Source organism: Dendrobates tinctorius, unplaced genomic scaffold (assembly GCF_039654945.1).
Source record: "Dendrobates tinctorius isolate UK_male_01 unplaced genomic scaffold, ASM3965494v1 ptg000074l, whole genome shotgun sequence".
In the NCBI taxonomy this organism is placed as follows: Eukaryota; Metazoa; Chordata; class Amphibia; order Anura; family Dendrobatidae; genus Dendrobates; species Dendrobates tinctorius.
This window is the reverse complement of record NW_027361742.1, coordinates 6,308,526-6,326,750: the sequence shown is the minus strand read 5'-3', so window position 1 is coordinate 6,326,750 and position 18,225 is coordinate 6,308,526. Positions and strand designations below refer to the sequence as shown.

Below are 18,225 nucleotides of genomic sequence, written 5' to 3'. Positions count from 1 at the left end.
AGAAAGGTCACATAAAAGGGAGTGCTGGAGAAGTGCATCCCAATCTACCTGGGAGTTTGCTGGATCCCTCTCCCGGAGGACTCAGTGCCAAGCGGGCCACCGTGTGCACAAGAATCGTGAAACTGCACCCCGCTGTGTTCTTCATGTCATTTGCGTCTCGCCTGCTCCATACCGCATGCACCATCACAGTCACCAACTGACCTGTTACCACCTTAACTACCCTGGGACACAACTCTACCGTGGAGAGCTTCACCGTCTCTGCTGCCCTAACACCATCCCAAAGAATCTGCATTGCAGCGTCAGCTACCCTTGCTGAATACCACGGGTGGCATCACGATTCCATTTTCCCTACCATTTCTCCCATCATCTTTCCCCATTATCATCCATTATCCTTCTTTAAACATCCATCTTCACTGGACGCCCAGGGCCACGGACCGGGTCACTGCCACCATGACACATCCACTTTAAAGAACCTGACCAGCTCGGTACCGAGTAACATAAGGCCCTGTGGGGTTCTCTACAGACACTAAATATTTAAGTTTTTAATGATAATATGAGGTTTCAAGAGATACTGTAGGACTGTAAGAAATTCTCCACTGCACTTGCCCTATTTATGGGAATTACGTTTCAGATCTTGGTAACTGCATTTGTTTTTGGGTGCATCTGTCAATGAAAGTTATTCTGTTGGAATTGTTTTGAAGGTTCTGATGAAGCTAAGATTCTTCATATACAGTTCTAAATAAATTGATAAGCCACGTCATCAATTGTATTGCCCCACAATGTCATAACGACAGGCATCAGAGATGCTGAAGATGCCCATTAAGAGACACTACTAGTGACTGGACAAAAGAATATGACCAGCCCGTAGCCGACCTGCACAATGTGACAGACGAGGACCAGAGGAGTTTGTTTTTTTCAGTATTTCGATTTATTTTAATTGTTTTTCTGACCCTCTCTAACCCAGCAAAATGGCTGCCATAAAGTATTCAGGTGAATATGATTTTTTTTTGTAAATTTCTATAAACCCTGAACCAATTAGCTGATCTCTAAACATGACCAAAGTAATTAAAAAATAATCCTAGTTTAATATGTAAAAGTCTAGAGTATCAAAGTTTTAAATTACTACCGTATATAGATCTCCTAAGAAAAAAGCCTCACTTTTATAAAGAGTATCATGGAATATTTATTGGATCGTGTTAAAAGCATTTATCATTATATCAAACATAAGAGTTCCAGAAAAGTCAGTAAACATGCTGGAACATTTATATTGGATATAATAATATATATTTTAGCACAATCCAAAAAATATTACATGAATTTGTAAGCAGATTACTACAGTATAATAAAGCTATAGTATAAATCTGCAGATCATTTTCATAATCTCCATGAAAGAACCTTTTAGCACCAACCTCAGATGTGGTAAGTTTGTGGCTCTCTGTTCTGTAGACCCCAATGGGAATGTCCCCAGATGATGAGCATAGTTTCTGGTAAAGTCTTCCATAAGTCCTGATCCATAAGTCGTCCTCTGTAATTTTCATCTGAAGGAGTAGCATATTACACAGATTAGTGTATATAGGAAATACAGGGAAAGCGAGGAACAGATTTACAGTGTGTGGATAGAGACATCAGACTCTGGCCCCATCTTGAGAATAGTTAGATGGGTGCACATGTACGTCTCCCTCTATACATTTCTATGGGATGTTAAGAAATAATGAAGCATACGTGTTCTACCATTTTGAGAGGGGTAAAGCTTAGAACCTTGTTTCTTCCTGATGTTTCAGGCAATGTGTGATCCAAAAGCAAAGTTTGTTGTGAGCTTTTGGTACTATATATTTGCCCTGAGCAAAAAATGCAACATCTTATAGTTTCAGAAAACTTCATGGGATTTATAGAAATCTCGGGTCCAGTGTGCTTATTTTACGCATCATACACCGGCCTTCTGTGCGTGTTTGAAATCCACGACAAGTTAGCTTCTCTTGTGCGGACAATGAGTTTCTTATGTGGATGTTTCCCATAGAATAATAATCTGCAGGTATGAATTCATATGCATTTTTAGTCTATTTCCATTGTGACAAAGCACTGTGAAAACATCTAAACCACACATGACGGTATCAATAAAGTTTTGTCAAACTCAAATATTAGGAAGCATTAAAAAACAAAGCAACTTTATTTAAAACATGACAAAAATTGCAGATCAAAAATGCTATAAAAATGTAAGTAAAAAATAACACAATGACCTAATTTACCTAATAAGTGCAGAAAATCTCCAGCATCAAAAATTCACCAAATACATATTATGGGAATGTAGCCTAAAAGACAACATTTTCCTTTCTTAACCCTAATTGTCAATCAGACTTGATCAAATTTCAACAAATCACATATTTACATAATTATTAGTGATATTTTGTTCTGTTTCTTTTTTACTGGTCTGAATAAATCACTAACATCCATTAAAAAAATCACTGCATTTTACAGTGCCAGCAAAGCACATGAGGTTTTAAGATTTCTCAATGCACATCCTGTGAGATACTCTATATCTACTATATAAACTGGAGAAAGGTGGGTTTGAGATCAATTCATGAGGCAGATGTAGGGCCGAGTTTTGCAGCAAATTCTTTCCGTGGGAACGTAGCAATATAATAAAAGTCTATAGAGTAAGTTCATTAATATTGTACAATAAAGTAGCTATTTATATTATTTTGGACTGTATGGTCGGTTCTTGTGCTCTTTCCCCATTATTATGGGTAGCAGCAGAAGCTCCAAAATCATGGTGAGATACAGTGGGTATGGAAAGTATTCAGACCCCTTTAAATTTTTCACTCTTTGTTTCATTGCAGCCATTTGATAAGTTCAAAAAAGTTCATTTTTACTCATTAATGTGCACTCTGCACCCTATCTTGATTGAAAAAAAAGAAGAAATTTAGAAATTTTTGCAAACTTATTGGAAAAGAAAAACTGAAATATCACATGGTCATAAGTATTCAGACCCTTTGATCAGACACTTATATTAAAGTCACGTGCTGTCCATTTCCTTGTGATCATCATCGAGATGGTTCTACTCCATTGGAGCCAGCTATGTTTAATTAAACTGATAGGACTTGATTTGTAAAGGCACACACCTGTCTATATAAGACCTCACAGCTCACAGTGCATGTCAGACCAAATGAGAATCATGAGGTCAAAGGAACAGGCCAAGGAGCTCAGAGACAGAATTGTGGCAAAGCACACATCTGGTCAAGGTTTGAAAATAATTTTTGGAGGACTAAAGGTTCCTAAGAGCACAGTGGCCTCCATAATCCTTAAATGGAAGAAGTTTGGGCCCACCAGAAGTCTTTCTAGACCTGGCCGTCCAGCCAAACTGAGCAATCTTGGTGAGAGAGGTAAAGATGAACCCCAAGATCACTGTAGCTGAGCTCCACAGATGCAGTAGGGAGATGGGAGCAAGTTCAATAAAGTCAACTATCACTGCAGCCCTCCACCAGTCGGGCCTTTATGGCAGAGTGGCCCAATGGAATTCCCTCCTCAGTGCCAGATATATGAAAGCCTGCATAGAGTTTGCTAAAAAAACACATGAAGGACTCCCAGACTATGAGAAATAAGATTCTATGGTCTGAAGAGATGATGATAGAACTTTTTGGTGATAATTCTAAGAGGTATGTGTGGCGAAAACCAGGCACTGCTCATCACCTGCCCAATATAATTCCCAACAGTGAAACATGGTGGTGTTTTTCAGCTGCAGGGGCCGGACAACTGGTTGCAATTGAAGGAAACATGAATGTGACCAAGTACAGTGATATCCTGGATGAAAACCTTTTCAAGGGTGCTCTGGAGATCACACTTGGCTGATGGTTCAGCTTCCAACAAATCAATGACCTTAAGCACACAGCTAAAATAATAAAGGAGTGGCTTCAGAACAACTCTGTGACCATTCTTGACTGGCCCAGCCAGAGCCCTGACCTAAACCCAATCGAGCATCTCTGGAGAGACCTGAAAATGGCTGCCCCCAATGTTCACCATCCAACCTGATGGAACTGGAGAGAATCTGCAAGGAAGAATGACAGAGGATCCCCAAATCCAGGTGTGAAAAACTTGTATCATTCCCCAGAAGACTCATAGCTGTACTAGCACAAAAGGGTACTTCTACGCAATACTGAACAAAAGATCTGAATACTTATGACCATGTGATATTTCAGTTTTTCTTTTTTAATAAGTTTGCAAAAATGTCAACATTTCTGATTTTTCAGTCAAGATGGGGTGCAGAGTGTTCATTAATGAGAAAAAAATGAACTTTCTTGAATTAACCAAACGGCTGCAATGAAACAAAGAGTGAAAAATGTAAAGGGTTCTCAATACTTTCCATACCAATTGTATATCTACTGTATGAACTGGTTAAAGGTGGGTTTGGGATCTATTCATGCTGCAGATATAGGGCCGATATGCACAGCAAATTCTTTCCATGTGAATGTAGCCATATAATAAAAGTCTGCTGACTAAGTCCATTACCATTGGCAGCAGCAGAAGCTCCACAATCAGAGTGAGATATGCGTAAATGGTAAATACAGTCACATTACCAAGTAAAAAAAACTAATTCACAAGCTTCTGACTATGGGCAATATTACTATATACTGTATATCCAGAAAATCAATAATGTCGCAGTAGGGGTTTATGTATATTTATGAGCCTGTGGTTGTGCAAAGGAGCATTAATATAAATGAGAAAGAAACCCATTATAATTAAGAATAAGGACAGATGGCAATTATTCAGACTTTATTTTAGGAAAGTTAATTAAGGGATGACAGTTATTTGCTTTTTTGAGGCACTGGAACTATACATCATCACTTAGACTTCTTTCTTACTTCTTTCATCAAACTCAACTTGTTGGAAAAAAAAGTCTTCAAAACAAGTTCTGAATGCGAGATAATGTCGTCGGAGTAGATTTGCCTCTCACTAAGAAAACCTGTAGTTTCTTTCTTCCGAGTCTGCTGAAGATAATCCTGTAATAGACTTTTAGCCATATCATTTGAAACTTACGGAACAAAGAAATCCAGACCCCGGCGTGGTGTCCAGCCCCAGCAGCAGTCTTGTGATTGAGATCATATAATCTTTCACAAATGACTATGAAAGGAAAGCAAATGTTAGTGCGTGGGCTACAAGTGTGCGACGGTGAACTTTAATCATAATAATGCAATGGTTCGCCTGAGGCTACGATACGCTAAAGTCTACCCAACAATTTACATGGAAACCAGTTAATGTATGGAAATCATATGGTAAGAAAGCCAGTAAATAAAAAGCAAACATGATATATTCTGTGTATCCGGAAGCAGAGCTCCTATCAATGGCTCCCAAAGATAATCATCATCAGATTTGTTTTGTGCTTTTTATAATAAGAACTTACTCACATAGGAAACCATTAATGTTTCTGCCATATTGTTTTCATTTCAGACCGTATATTAGAGTAGGCTTTTCTAAACATCAGATCACACTCAGACTAATGATATTCTATGGTGCCTTGTACATGTCCAGTTTTTTTCATCAAGCCAAGTGTTTCTGAGAAAAAATATTGCAGCATGCCGTACTTGCATGTGATATTCAGCTCATACTTGGCCATGCAAGTCAATGAGTCCGTGAAAAAAATCAGACCACACTCGGATGATACCTGAGTTCACTGTTCTAAACAGTACTCATTTACGTGATATAGGGTACCACTTCTGCACCTAGGGATTCATCTAATCATCATTGGGTCAGTCTGAGCCCTTAATGCAGTAATGGACATGGTGCTGGGAACGCTGCTATACAGATGAATGGGGCCCCTACATAAGTCTGCTACTGTAACTACAAGTGGAATTCATCTAATTTTTAGAGGAGAGCATCTCCACCCACACATCATACAATGAAGGTTTTTTTTGACTGGGCACAGATGCTGTGTGCCACCATACTAAGAAGTTGTATGGCCTACATGCACTAAGGCCAAGGCTTTGTGTACTGTGCTCTGCCAAGCGCAAGAGCAATAATCATCAGCAAAGTGAATATACAGTTTTTGTGACTAAGAGATGCAAAGTACACAGCACTAGTCACTCACACATGTAGTACTATTTCAATAGGGTCAGTGAGGGATTACCTGTGTACAGTAATATAGGGTCAGACACAGCTCAATGTCCTCTGCGGTACCCAGCTTCTGTCACAGTAGTGGATCACTGAATACAGTTTGGATCCACTGGATCACTTAGGACAGGAAAAAATCATGAATCCATTATTCTTAGATTGAGAGAAACAAATAGACTGTGAGTAGTGATGAGCTAGTGTGCTCATTACTCAAAATTTTCCGAGCATACTCGGGTGGTCTCCAAGTATTTTGGGCGTGCTCGGAGATTTTGTTTGTGTTGCCGCAGCTGCAATATTTGTGGCTGCTAATCAACCTGAACACATGCAGGGTCTGCCTGTTTGTTAGGGAATCCCCACATGTATTCAGGCTGTTTAGCAGACACAAATCATGCAGCTGCAGAGACACAAACATAATCTCTGAGCACGCCAAAATACTCAGAGAACACCCGAGCATGCTCGGAAAACTTGATTAATGAGCACAGTCGTTCACCACTAATTGTGAGTAATCTATAGGTGTTAGGAACGGCGGAACGCACTAAATAAAAATAAATAATAAAGTGCGTTCGCCGCTCGGGGTCCACCGTATAGTAGGTGTTACACCGCTGCTAGGTAATGACAGAGGAGCAATATGGCAGTATGATGCGCTCTGTTCACACACAGAGGTGCCGATATGGCGGTATAATGCGCACAGGTTCAACTTCATCCGGAGTGCGCAGAGCAGGCTCTGTTCACACACAGAATTGCCGCAACAAACATAGTAACATAGTAACATAGTAATTAAGGTTGAAGGGAGACTTTAAGTCCATCTAGTTCAACCCATATCCTATCCTAACTTGCCCTAACATGTTGATCCAGAGGAAGGCAAAAAAAACCCATGTGGCAAACAGTAAGCTTCACATTGGCGAAAAAAATTCCTTCCCGACTCCACATACGGCAATCAGACTAGCTCCCTGGATCAACGCAACACTAAGGAAACTAGTGTATATACCCAGTAATATTATACGTTTCAAGAAAGGCATCCAGTCCCCTCTTAAATTTTAGTAGGGAATCACTCATTACAACATCATATGGCAGAGAGTTCCATAGTCTCACTGCTCGTACAGTAAAGATTCCGCGTCTGTGATTATGCTTAAACCTTCTTTCCTCCAGACGTAGAGGATGCCCCCTTGTCCCCGTCACAGGTCTAAGAGTAAAAAGATCATTAGAAAGGTCTTGGTATTGTCCCCGCATATATTTATACATTGTAATAAGATCACCCCTAAGCCTTCGATTCTCCAAACTAAATAACCCCAAGTGTAATAACCTGTCTTGGTATTGCAGACCCCCCAGTTCGCTAATAACCTTGGTCGCTCTTCTCTGCACCCGCTCCAGTTCAGCTATGTCTTTCTTATACACCGGAGACCAGAATTGTACACAGTATTCTAAGTGTGGTCGCCCTAGTGACTTATATAGAGGTAAAATTATGTTCTCCTCATGAGCATCTATGCTTCTTTTAATGCATCCCATTATTTTATTTGCCTTTGCAGCAGCTGCCTGACACTGGCCACTAAATGTGAGTTTGTCGTCCACCCATACACCCAGGTCTTTTTCAGTGACTGTTTTGCCCAGTGTTTTACAATTAAGCACATAATTATGCATCTTGTTCATTCTACCCAAGTGAATGACCTTACATTTATCCCCATTAAAGTTCATTTGCCATTTATCAGCCCAAGCTTCTAGTTTACATAAATCCTCCTGTAATATAAAATTGTCCTCCTCTGTATTGATTACCCTGCAGAGTTTAGTGTCATCTGCAAATATTGAAATTCTACTCTCTATGCCCCCTACAAGGTCATTAATAAATATGTTAAAAAGAAGCGGGCCCAAAACTGACCCCTGTGGTACCCCACTGCTAACTGTGACCCAGTCCGAGTGTGCTCCATTAATAACCACCCTTTGTTTCCTATCCCTGAGCCAGCTCTTAACCCACCTACACATATTTTCCCCTATCCCCATTGTTCTCATTTTATGTATCAACCTTTTGTGTGGCACCATAAAAGGTAATACAAAGGCATACAAAATTCTGAACCTGTTAGTGACACAGGCCTCAGGTAAATGCACACACGGTATCTGGTCATAGGAGCAGGACCCAAGACAGAGGAGCTGCGTCCCTCTAGACCTACCGTGCTGCAAAGTAATCTTGTCTGCAGTAGATAGACAGCAAGAGACTGCGGAATGTGAGGCTGTGGATTCCTGCAGAGCAGACGAAGAAACCTGACACCGAACATTACCCCCCCTAGGGCCCCCTCCTCTCTGAGCCTTCCAATCCACCACCCTGTGCCTATCAGAGGCATAGGCCTCAGACTCGTCCGGAGGCAAGTCTGATGTCCAGGTAGGTGACATAGAAAACCGGGACACGTGGAAGGTATCAGAGGCAGCAAGATCGCCAGGTTTAAGAAGGGACAAGTGGGAGACAACGGGCGCGGCAAACCGCCCGGAGCATAAGTTGAAATGGAACGCCGCGATGTGACGGCGGACGTCTCCACTCTCTGCTTAAGGAGGCACATGAGGCACATGCCTGAATATATTTTTTAATGTCCCGAGCCCTGTGCGGCCACCAATACGACCCCGCCAGGAGTTTTGTGGTCTGCATGTAGCCACAGTGACCACCCGTCCTGGATGCATGTGCCCACTTGAGGACCTTCAGCCGAAGGTGGGGAGGAACAAAGGTCTTGCCCGGTGGCACAGAGTTTGGCCATTGCGGGACACTGTTGTCCTGAGAAACAGGGCGTTGACAATGGTAACCGCAAATGGAGTTTTGCGCCAGACACGCCTCGAAAACGGCGCGAGACACCTCCATGGGCTCTGTGAGTGGAGTCTCTGGCTAGGGTGGTTCCAGAGGCTCAAAAACGTTGGGAGCCGAGGTAACCTTCCGTTTGGATTGAGCACGCTCCAGACCGCGCTCTGAAAAACGGAGATCAATGCGGGTGGAAATGGCAATCAGCTCTTCCAAACTTGTAGGAACCTCTCTGGTAGAGAGAGCATCCTTAGCATGCTCCGCCAAACCTCTCCAAAACACAGGGATGAGGGCTTTATCTGACCACTCCAGCTCGGAAGCCAGTGTCCGAAAACGAACGGCATACTGACTAACCGAGCGGGATCCCTGAGTCAAAGCGAGTAGCTGAAGAGAGGTGTCGTGCGTGACCCGTGGTTCCAGGAAGACCTGCTTAATAGCTGTTAGAAACTGAGCAGCGGTCTGAACCTCTGGGTCACCACGCTCCCATAGTGGGTAGCCCACTCCAACGCCTTGCTCGACAGAAGGAAAACAATAAACCCCACCTTGGCCCGTTCCGTAGGGAATCGCGCAGCCAGTAACCCCAGCTGGATAGAGCACTGGCTGATGAAACCCCTACAGGAGGCGCCATCGCCAGAAAATTTATCGGGCAACGGGAGGTGGGTGACTGTCGGGGCATGGGAGGATGTTATGATTGAGTCACCGTAGGAGGCAAAAATAGAAATGCTAGCTAAGTCCAGAAAACCAGAGAAGTTGGCAGCTATCGGATTGCAGACCCCCTGAACCTATCAACACAACTAGCAGTAGCCGTGGGGGGCTCCTACGATGCCCTAGGCCCCTTGATCACAACTGGAGGACTACATAGCCTAAAGACAGAAAGGGAAATCTAAACTGCCCCAGAGCAGACCCCAAAGCAAAAGGCAGCCCCCCACATATAATGACGGTGAAGCAAGAAGAAAGAACAAAACACAGACAGAAAGATAGACTGAGCAAAGATGGGGCCCACGCTAGCTTAGATAGGAAAGGACAGGAAGGCTGCTGTCTGCAATCCGTGAATAACCCTATGAAAATAAGAGCCAACAAACTGACAGTAAAAAAGGCCCTGAAGACGCTAGGCTTCAAAAAAGCTATGTCAGTACTCAGGAATATTCTGAAGACAGAGCAACAGGCAAAAGGAGATTCAGCTCACCCCAGCAGGGAATGGCAGAATCCAGAAAAGCAAGGAAAACAAAACACTAATGCAAAAAGGCAAAGCAGAAATCTTAGCTTTAGATGAGCAGGAATCAGACTGGTTTCCTAGAAGTCCACAGAGAAATCACCCGCAGGCCAGAAGGGCGTCGGCAGCCTTATATCCAGTCATTAACTCCACTCAGCCAGTCATCATCATCAGCCCCAGGTGTTTGACAATCAGGCTCACTACCTTTCTTCACCAGAAGAGGGAGTTCCTCGGGCCTCAGTAGTGAAGGGGAAAATGAACTCACAACAGGAGGAAGTGGACATACGTGAAACCGCCTCTGCGATCACCTGTACAGCAGCCTCCGAAGACTTCGCCGCTGCGATAACACTCTCAAGAGTAGCCAAACGGACCTCTAGCTGGCGAATGCACTGAAGGAGTTGCGCTGATCTGCCATTACTAGGCAGACCCTGGCGCTAGTATAATGTTAGGAACGGCGGAACGCACTAAATAAAAATAAATAATAAAGTGCGTTCGCCGCTCGGGGTCCACCGTGCAGTAGGTGCTACACCGCTGCTAGGTAATGACAGAGGAGCAATATGGCGGTATGATGCACACGTGTTCAACTTCACCCGGAGTGTGCAGAGCAGCCTCTTTTCACACACAGAGGTGCCGATATGGCGGTATAATGTGCACAGGTTCAACTTCACCCAGAGAGCACAGAGTGGACTCTGTTCACACACAGAGGTGCCAATATGGCGGTATAATGCGCACGGGTTCAAATTCACCCGGAATGCGCAGAGCGGGCTCTGTTCACACACAGAGGTGCCGCAACAAAAACATACAAAATGCTGAACCTGTTAGTGACACAGGCCTCAGGTAAATGCACACACGGTATCTGGTCACAGGAGCAGGACCCAAGACAGAGGAGCTGCGTCCCTCTAGACCTATCATGTGTGCGGCGTCGCTTCTGCGAGTGCCAAGAAGGGCTGCAACTGCAGCACAGCGTAGGACACTGCCGCTCTACGACAAAGCCAGAAAGCAAGTGTAATGTCGGACGCTAGTGTAGCGGTGCGGTGTACACAGTGGCTTAAGGCTTGCCACTGACTGGCGCTGACTGCTAAACTAATTCCCTATCCACATGCGTAATATCAGAGGGAAGGGGTTTTATATTGAGTTAGTCACCAGAAACATACATCCGTCACCATTCACACATAGCAAGAATAGTCTATACTAGCGCATGGCCAAACGGTCATGCGCGCTTTTTATAGCCGTGCAGGACCTTCCAGATTTCCGAGATGGACCAATGAGATCTGGAGCAGGACCTGGGCACATGACTCCCGATCTCCAATGGGAGATTGTCTCGTGAGCATGCCCAGTAGGAGTACAGAGGAACTTAGTCTCTGGAGCGGTCTGCTGCAAAGTAATCTTCTCTGCAGTAGATAGACAGCAAGAGACCGCGGAATGTGAGGCTCTGGATTCCTGCAGAGCAAATGCAGAAACCTGACGCCAAACAATAGGAATGTATAAATTATATATATATGCTGTACCTTAGGATTCAGCTAAAAGTGGACATTTAAATGTTCTGTTCCAACGGGAAGGATGGTGGCTCAGTGGTTAGCATGTCAGCCTTGCAGCACTGGGGTCCTGGGTTCAAATCCACCAAGGGACAAGATCTTCAGGTACTTTGTATCTGCTGTATGTGTAGCTGTGGGCGTTCCCCATTTTCCTCCCACACTTTGTGACATACTGATAGGGAGTTTAGATTGTGAACCCCAATGGTCCCAGTAATAATGATGCCCTTAAGGTGCAGTGGAATTAATCCTGCTATATATGTCAGTAAAATAATACTGATGATGGACCCTGATAATAATAGTTTCCTTTGATGATCGTAGATAATTGTACCTCAGTCCATCACTGGATAAATGGATCGTTATATTTCTCTACGTAAAGGAGTCTCTAACCTTGAGTTACTGATTCTAACCCTGTGTAAACTAATGATTCTGTGAGCAGGATACAGATCCAAAACACGTCCACTCACATAGCATCCGTATGGAGTGCATCAATGTTACATTAGGACTGCATCCCTATAATGGTTCTATGAAAATGTTTTCTCTTAGGGAAATAAAAAAAAAACCATCATGCTTTTTTGGAATGCTGATATAACACTGCACTGGCTTCTGATATAATGCAATGCAATGCCAATAAAACACAGATGTCTCTACATGTTTAAATATTCTTCATAGCGTTTAATGGTTGTTTAATGTCTCAGTAGATCAGATATGTGCACTTTTCCTACATCTAAATTTTCTGTCTACATATTTGATTGTAATACAAATGAGATGTTCTGTGAAACTAGCCAGTGGATTAAACTGTATCTAAAAAAATTCAAAAAAGTGCATCCAACATAGATAGACAGACAGATGGATGGGTAGATAGATAGATGAGAGAAAGACAGATGAGAGAAAGAAAGATAGATGGATGGATAGATAGATAGATAGATATCGGATAGATAATAGATAACAGATAGATATTCCTCCAATACTTTGCTGAATCAAAGATTGCTACATCTTCTCCACACTTGTGCTGCCATTCTCTCATGACAGATTATCGGAGCACAATGCGCTGACAGGAGGCTCACACGACGACAGAGTTTGAGCTGAGTGTGTTTTGCATAATAGGCCTGATACTCCAGCACAAGAGAACAAGCGTTCATATGACTACGGCCCAATGGTAAGCCTACTGCTCCATATATTCTCTCGTAGACTTACTATGAGCCCATACTCCACATTGTGTGCGGAGCTCAGAGCTGTAGACTTTAGAACAGTATTTTGACTGACTGACAAGGGGATCAGGACAGTTCAGAGCCTGCTGTATATATAAACAGTTATTCAATATTCACATGATACAGGTTTTTTCCATAAAGTTCCTCAACAGTACCATTCCTCTGAACCATCCCCATCAATTACGTGTGTGAATCTTGTTAGGGCAGGTTCATATCTCGTACAGTATGTGCTCCATGTCGGACAGGTACATGCATTTATCAAAATTCACTATAAAACTAAATGGCACAAAACTGTGCAAACCTTGTCTATGTTTTAAGTGGTTCAAAGCAAGGAGTCGGCACATATATACATTTCTGGATTTGTATTAGTCTGCAAATCGAATACTACGACAAACATTTTTGCAGAATTTTTCTTCTGAATGTTTAGGTCAGAAAATCAGTTGTTATAATAGCAGCATTGTGGTTTATATTTTACAAAATCTCGTCCCTACATTGCTAAGAAAATCCAACACATAAACTGACCCACGCTGCTAATTTCAGCAAAGATGAAAACTGCGCTAAATCCACATTTTTGCCAAAGTCTGCAATGAACTTTTCATAGATTGATGCAGAGTTTGCTGCAAATTTGCACATACCTTAAAGACTAATAAGTCACCAAATCATCTCTCTCCAGACATCTGCATCTACGGACATAACGGCATGTACATACTCTTTTCATTTTCTTACTGTTTGCTCTAATTGATTTTTCCTGTATCATTAAGAAATACCTGATATAACAATGTATCCAACATGCTGATACTGAATACTCTTCCAGCAGCAAACGGAAGGCGAAACATGAATGCCAGATTAGATCCACGTTCTCTCTCCTTCTGAAAAAAAAGGAAGTTAAAAAAAAACATTTGGCTTAGAAATTGAGTTAATCAAATGAATGCATGTTTCTTTCTTATATTGCATGCTGTAATGTATAGCATGACTTGTCAAGCTGTGAAGTCATCTCACCAAGGAGAAAGTTCTCATTGAAGTGATCATGCGCTACACAGTCTTTTCTGTGGCTGTGTAATGTGGTATGGGGCGGTAGCAATGGACGAGGTACTCATGCTTTACATCCCAGCTTGCTACATGAAAGTGGGGGTCTTGGTTGAGTGTGTGGACTTTGGCTATGGCAGTGATACACCCTTGCAGACCACATGGTGTCATTGTATTCGGCCAGCCTGTATCAGATGTTGCAATGTTTAATGAGAGAGGCCATAGTTCATAAAAATAGCTTACTTTTACTGAACAATAACTTTTGAGGAACTAGTGTATGTACAGCAGATAGTAGGCCTTCATCTTCATGGACGTTTCTGTTACTACATGAAAAATTATCACACACTTTTTCCTCCCTTCCCCGGAGTCACGCTCACTTTCCACATTTCTTAGCTCCTCTGCCTCAACACAGCTCAGCATACTATGTCGGGAGTCTCCTCCACAATAATGGCACTAAAGGCAAGAGAGCAAAAGTCCTATACTGCCTTCCGCATTTTCACATCCTTCCCCCTAAGGAAAGTTTTCCATGCCAATATGACCACTACTTGGCTTTGCGCTTTATTTATACCTCTGGAACACAACTCAAAGGGTCCATTCCTTCCTTTTCCACCCGAATACCTGACTGACAGCACCTCCATACTGTCCCACTAGACTCCTGCCCCAGGCCCTGATACTTCTTACTTTCCTTTCTTTCACTCGCTACCAACTCTGGACTTTGACTTACTTCTCTGTAGGATCTTATTATCCACTTGGCCATCTCTTTCTGGCCTCAGGACACCTACTACTTGCGGTTCTGCCAACTGGTCAGACCTAAGGTCTGCTTCTGCTGCAGGCTTGTACTTATTTGACATTCTACCCGGAAACTCTCTGTTGTGCCCTCATTTAGCTCTTTTCCTTGGGCTAGTCCCACTATTAGCTCTGTCTCTTTCTGTAGTCAACCTAGTTCTGCACAAAACACAACTTCATTACATAACAATCTAGATCATTAAACACACAAACATAATAACGCGTTACAGCAATACATATGTTCTCAAGGGGAATGTGAGCAACAACTCCACCTCCTTACAGCTGTAGCAATATTTCGTTTAGCAACATATGTAACTTGTTTTGTACTTCTGTCTGTCATTTGATTCCGAATGCAAAAAAAATGTGACAGATATGTTTCATTCTAGAATGAACGTCCACTAGAGGTGCTGAAGCCCAGACTTGATTTTGGTCTATCTAGTGGAGCCTAGGCATTTTTTTGGTCTGTCAGATGAAGTGCTAGCAGAAACATTTTGGGAAGCCATAAAGTAAAGATAATAGTTAGAGGCTAAGATTGGATGCAGCAGTCGATGTCACCAGGCAAAATAATATATTCTGCTGAATGATCTTATAAAGCGATCTATTCAATTATTCAATTCTTATTTACCATAAACAGAAGAACTTGCTTAAATATACAAATGCCAGAAATAGGGGGAAGGAGATTGACTTCTGAACATATTAAGGGTTATATTTCCAGCTTCCAGACTGCATGTCACAGTTTACGCATCAGTTGTAGACCCACAAAGCCATAATGACAAAATTAGCATCACATTAGTCACATTGTGTGACTTTCTGAGACTTGCTGTCATGCAATCAGAATTGTTGTCTACCTTAAAACTCAGCATCCATAAGGAGATGATGACTTTGTTTTGTATGGATTCCCTAATTGCAGTCTCTAAAATCATCTTGAATTGGTACAAATTGATGATAAGATGAAAAAATGTAGCAGGTGTAATAGTGGATTTGGACTAAGTACAATAAAGAGAGGATAAATTAAAAAAAAGCTGTGGTCGGGAGCAAGTTCAAAATTTCAGAGCTATAGGCCAAAGATAGAAGCGGAATCAAAACTAAGAAGACAGAGAAGGAAAGCGACTGAGAGTATGTGATTTTGTTAGTGCTGTTCCTGATGTCAGATATGTGCACATCGAGGATTTTTAGAAGTTTTCTTAAGTGAGACCACTTAAAAAATGCCTAAAAATTGCTTAAAGAGTACTGTTCATTACCACTATGCATGTTAAAGTAAAGGGGTAGCCACAATGGCACTGTTTTATAGATTCAATAGATACTTTCAATTAAGAAATATTGTTGTTGTTAAATCAGCATTTTACGATTGGGTTTCATAAGCATTAGGTGCGTGGGGGGGGGACTGTTGGTAGGGTCTTCTGCTTCTCTATGGCCTCTGGTGTATGTATCTTCCTTTTCTTTTAAAGTTCGTGTCTGTGTGGGTGTTCTTTGTGCAGACTGATCTCCTGATGGACAAGCGCTGGTTGTTGTATATGTTGATCAGATTATGGGCAGCCCATAATCTGATCTACATATACAGCAACCAGCGCTTGGTCACAACAATAGTAATTACCTATAAAGGACAGGCTGGACTGAATTCTGATTCCCGATGCAGCATCCAGTACTCTTCCACAGCGACAGCAGTCAACATTTATGGGAATGCTACATTTAATTTAGCCACTTTAAATCTTGCCTCCTTAAATTGCATTCAGCAAGATACTCTGATGAAGGTCCAATGTGGGACCGAAAATGTTCAGTTATTTCTTCTGTTTTTGTCTGGATGCAAAATAAATGAAATTTCCTCATCTTTCATCAATTTGAGTGCCAAGTTTATTTTTGCTTAGATTACGGGTTGGATACCCTACTTGAGCACCATCCACAAGTCATTTTTGTTGAGTGCCTTGTTGTTTTCTACTTTTGGGACATAATCTGGTCATAGTCTGGCAGACCAAAGAGATTATGAAGTGGAGTGATTTTTGCAAAAATAATTGCCTAGGTGCTGCTGTCTCTAGTGTCTCCACTAAAATCATTCCATCTTTCCTGTCCGATTTTGAGGAAGTGTTCTCTGAAAAGGGGTGTCAAGAACTGCCTCCTTATCATGTGTATGACTGTCCTGGAATTAAGAAAGTCAAAGTGGATGCTTTGTCTCAAAGTTTCCCTGGAGGTGGGAGTGCTGACTGACAATGCTGTACCTATTTTACAAGAAGAGATGGTCATCTCCACAGTGTGTTCTGAATGTGATGGTGAGTTATTGAAGGCTCAGGGGGTCTTCACTGATGGTCCTTCAGGGAAATTGTTTGTACCTGTTCATCTGCATCATAAAATTTTGAAGGTGTGGGGAAGGTGACTGGACGGACGGACTTGTCAGCAAGAAGAAAGGATGGATTGTGCACTTTAGACAGATGTTAGTTATGACAGAAGGGAAACAGTTGGGAAAAGTGTAGATTGAGTGCAGTACCTTGGGTTGACCGCAAGATGGCAGGGGAGAGCGTGAGTTCAGTACTTGACAGCAGCTTAGGGCTTTAGAAACCGTTGGTCATGGGGGTCGGAGTTACAGGGAACCGGGAAAGTTATAAATAGGACAGGAGGGTTCCAGAAAGTTCCAGTCTCGGGAGGAGCTCAAGAGGAGAGGAGTCTGTAACGAAGTGTGTGCTATGTGGAGAGCTAAACTAGGGGACTGAGGAGAAAGGAAGTGAGGGGGTGGCCCCGACACGAAGAACCGCAGAACAGATGAGGCCCCGGGGGAAATATACCAAATTGATGACGACCTCTGACCAGTAAATTGCTGTTGGTGAACAGGCCTAAGGCGGCCACAGTGACCGAGCTGGTAGGAACGTCACTAAGCTAAAAAGTACGATGTATGTACCCGGGCCTGGAAATGAAAGGCTGTGGAAGAAGTGCGGTGTATTGCTGGAGTCGTCAGACAGAAGACTAAAATAAACTTGGACCTGTTGTACCCAAAATCTGCCTCCATCATGTGTCTGACGTCTGTGCGCAGTAAATGAGGGACCACCCCCCAGTCCGGCCCACACCACTACATTTGGCGTAGTCGGCAGGATCATTGCTGCATATACACCATCTTCTGCGGCAAGCCTGCGCCAGAAGAGCCAAGGGACCCAAGTTGCTTTTTGCCCTTGTGGATTATAAAAAAAAAACTGGACTGTGGATTGCTGGCTGTTAACAAGGGGATCCGGAGCGGAAAAGTGCTTTGTTAAAAATGGCTGTGGCGATTTGGTGTCAAAAAGAAGCACAGGAGTTTGCAGCCACCTTGGACTACCAGCAACAGCTGCTAGAGGAGCTGTTGCTGACCGTCCGTGCGGAGTCATCGGGCCTGGAGACTGGCCCTGCCAGACAGCGAGGTGAAGAACATCGGCTGCTGGAGGAGCTGCGGGATGGACTGTCAGGAGCCGCGGTGCCGGGGAAGGTGAGCGTTACTCCGGCTCAGCTGGCAGCACCGCAGGCAGACCCCGCCCCCATACCCCGTGTACAAGACAGGCCCCAGGGCCCTGACACTGGCCCTCAGCCTCCCCGCCCGACCCCTTACGCTGTGATGCCTCC

The 18,225-nt window shown here is 43.0% G+C and overlaps 1 protein-coding gene across 2 annotated transcripts in view; it reads right to left on the bottom strand.

Moving 5' to 3' along the window:
- The window catches only part of KCNT2 (potassium sodium-activated channel subfamily T member 2), a 1,782,840-nt gene that overhangs the window by 184,049 nt on the left and 1,580,566 nt on the right, over positions 1–18,225 (bottom strand). For both annotated transcript variants that reach the window (XM_073582885.1, XM_073582886.1), the window contains exons 23-25: positions 13,602–13,703; positions 5,032–5,115; positions 1,410–1,538 (exon numbers count right to left, since the gene is read on the bottom strand). In XM_073582885.1, the coding sequence (XP_073438986.1) occupies positions 1,410–1,538; positions 5,032–5,115; positions 13,602–13,703 (315 nt within the window). The remainder of the gene's footprint in view (positions 1–1,409; positions 1,539–5,031; positions 5,116–13,601; positions 13,704–18,225) is intronic.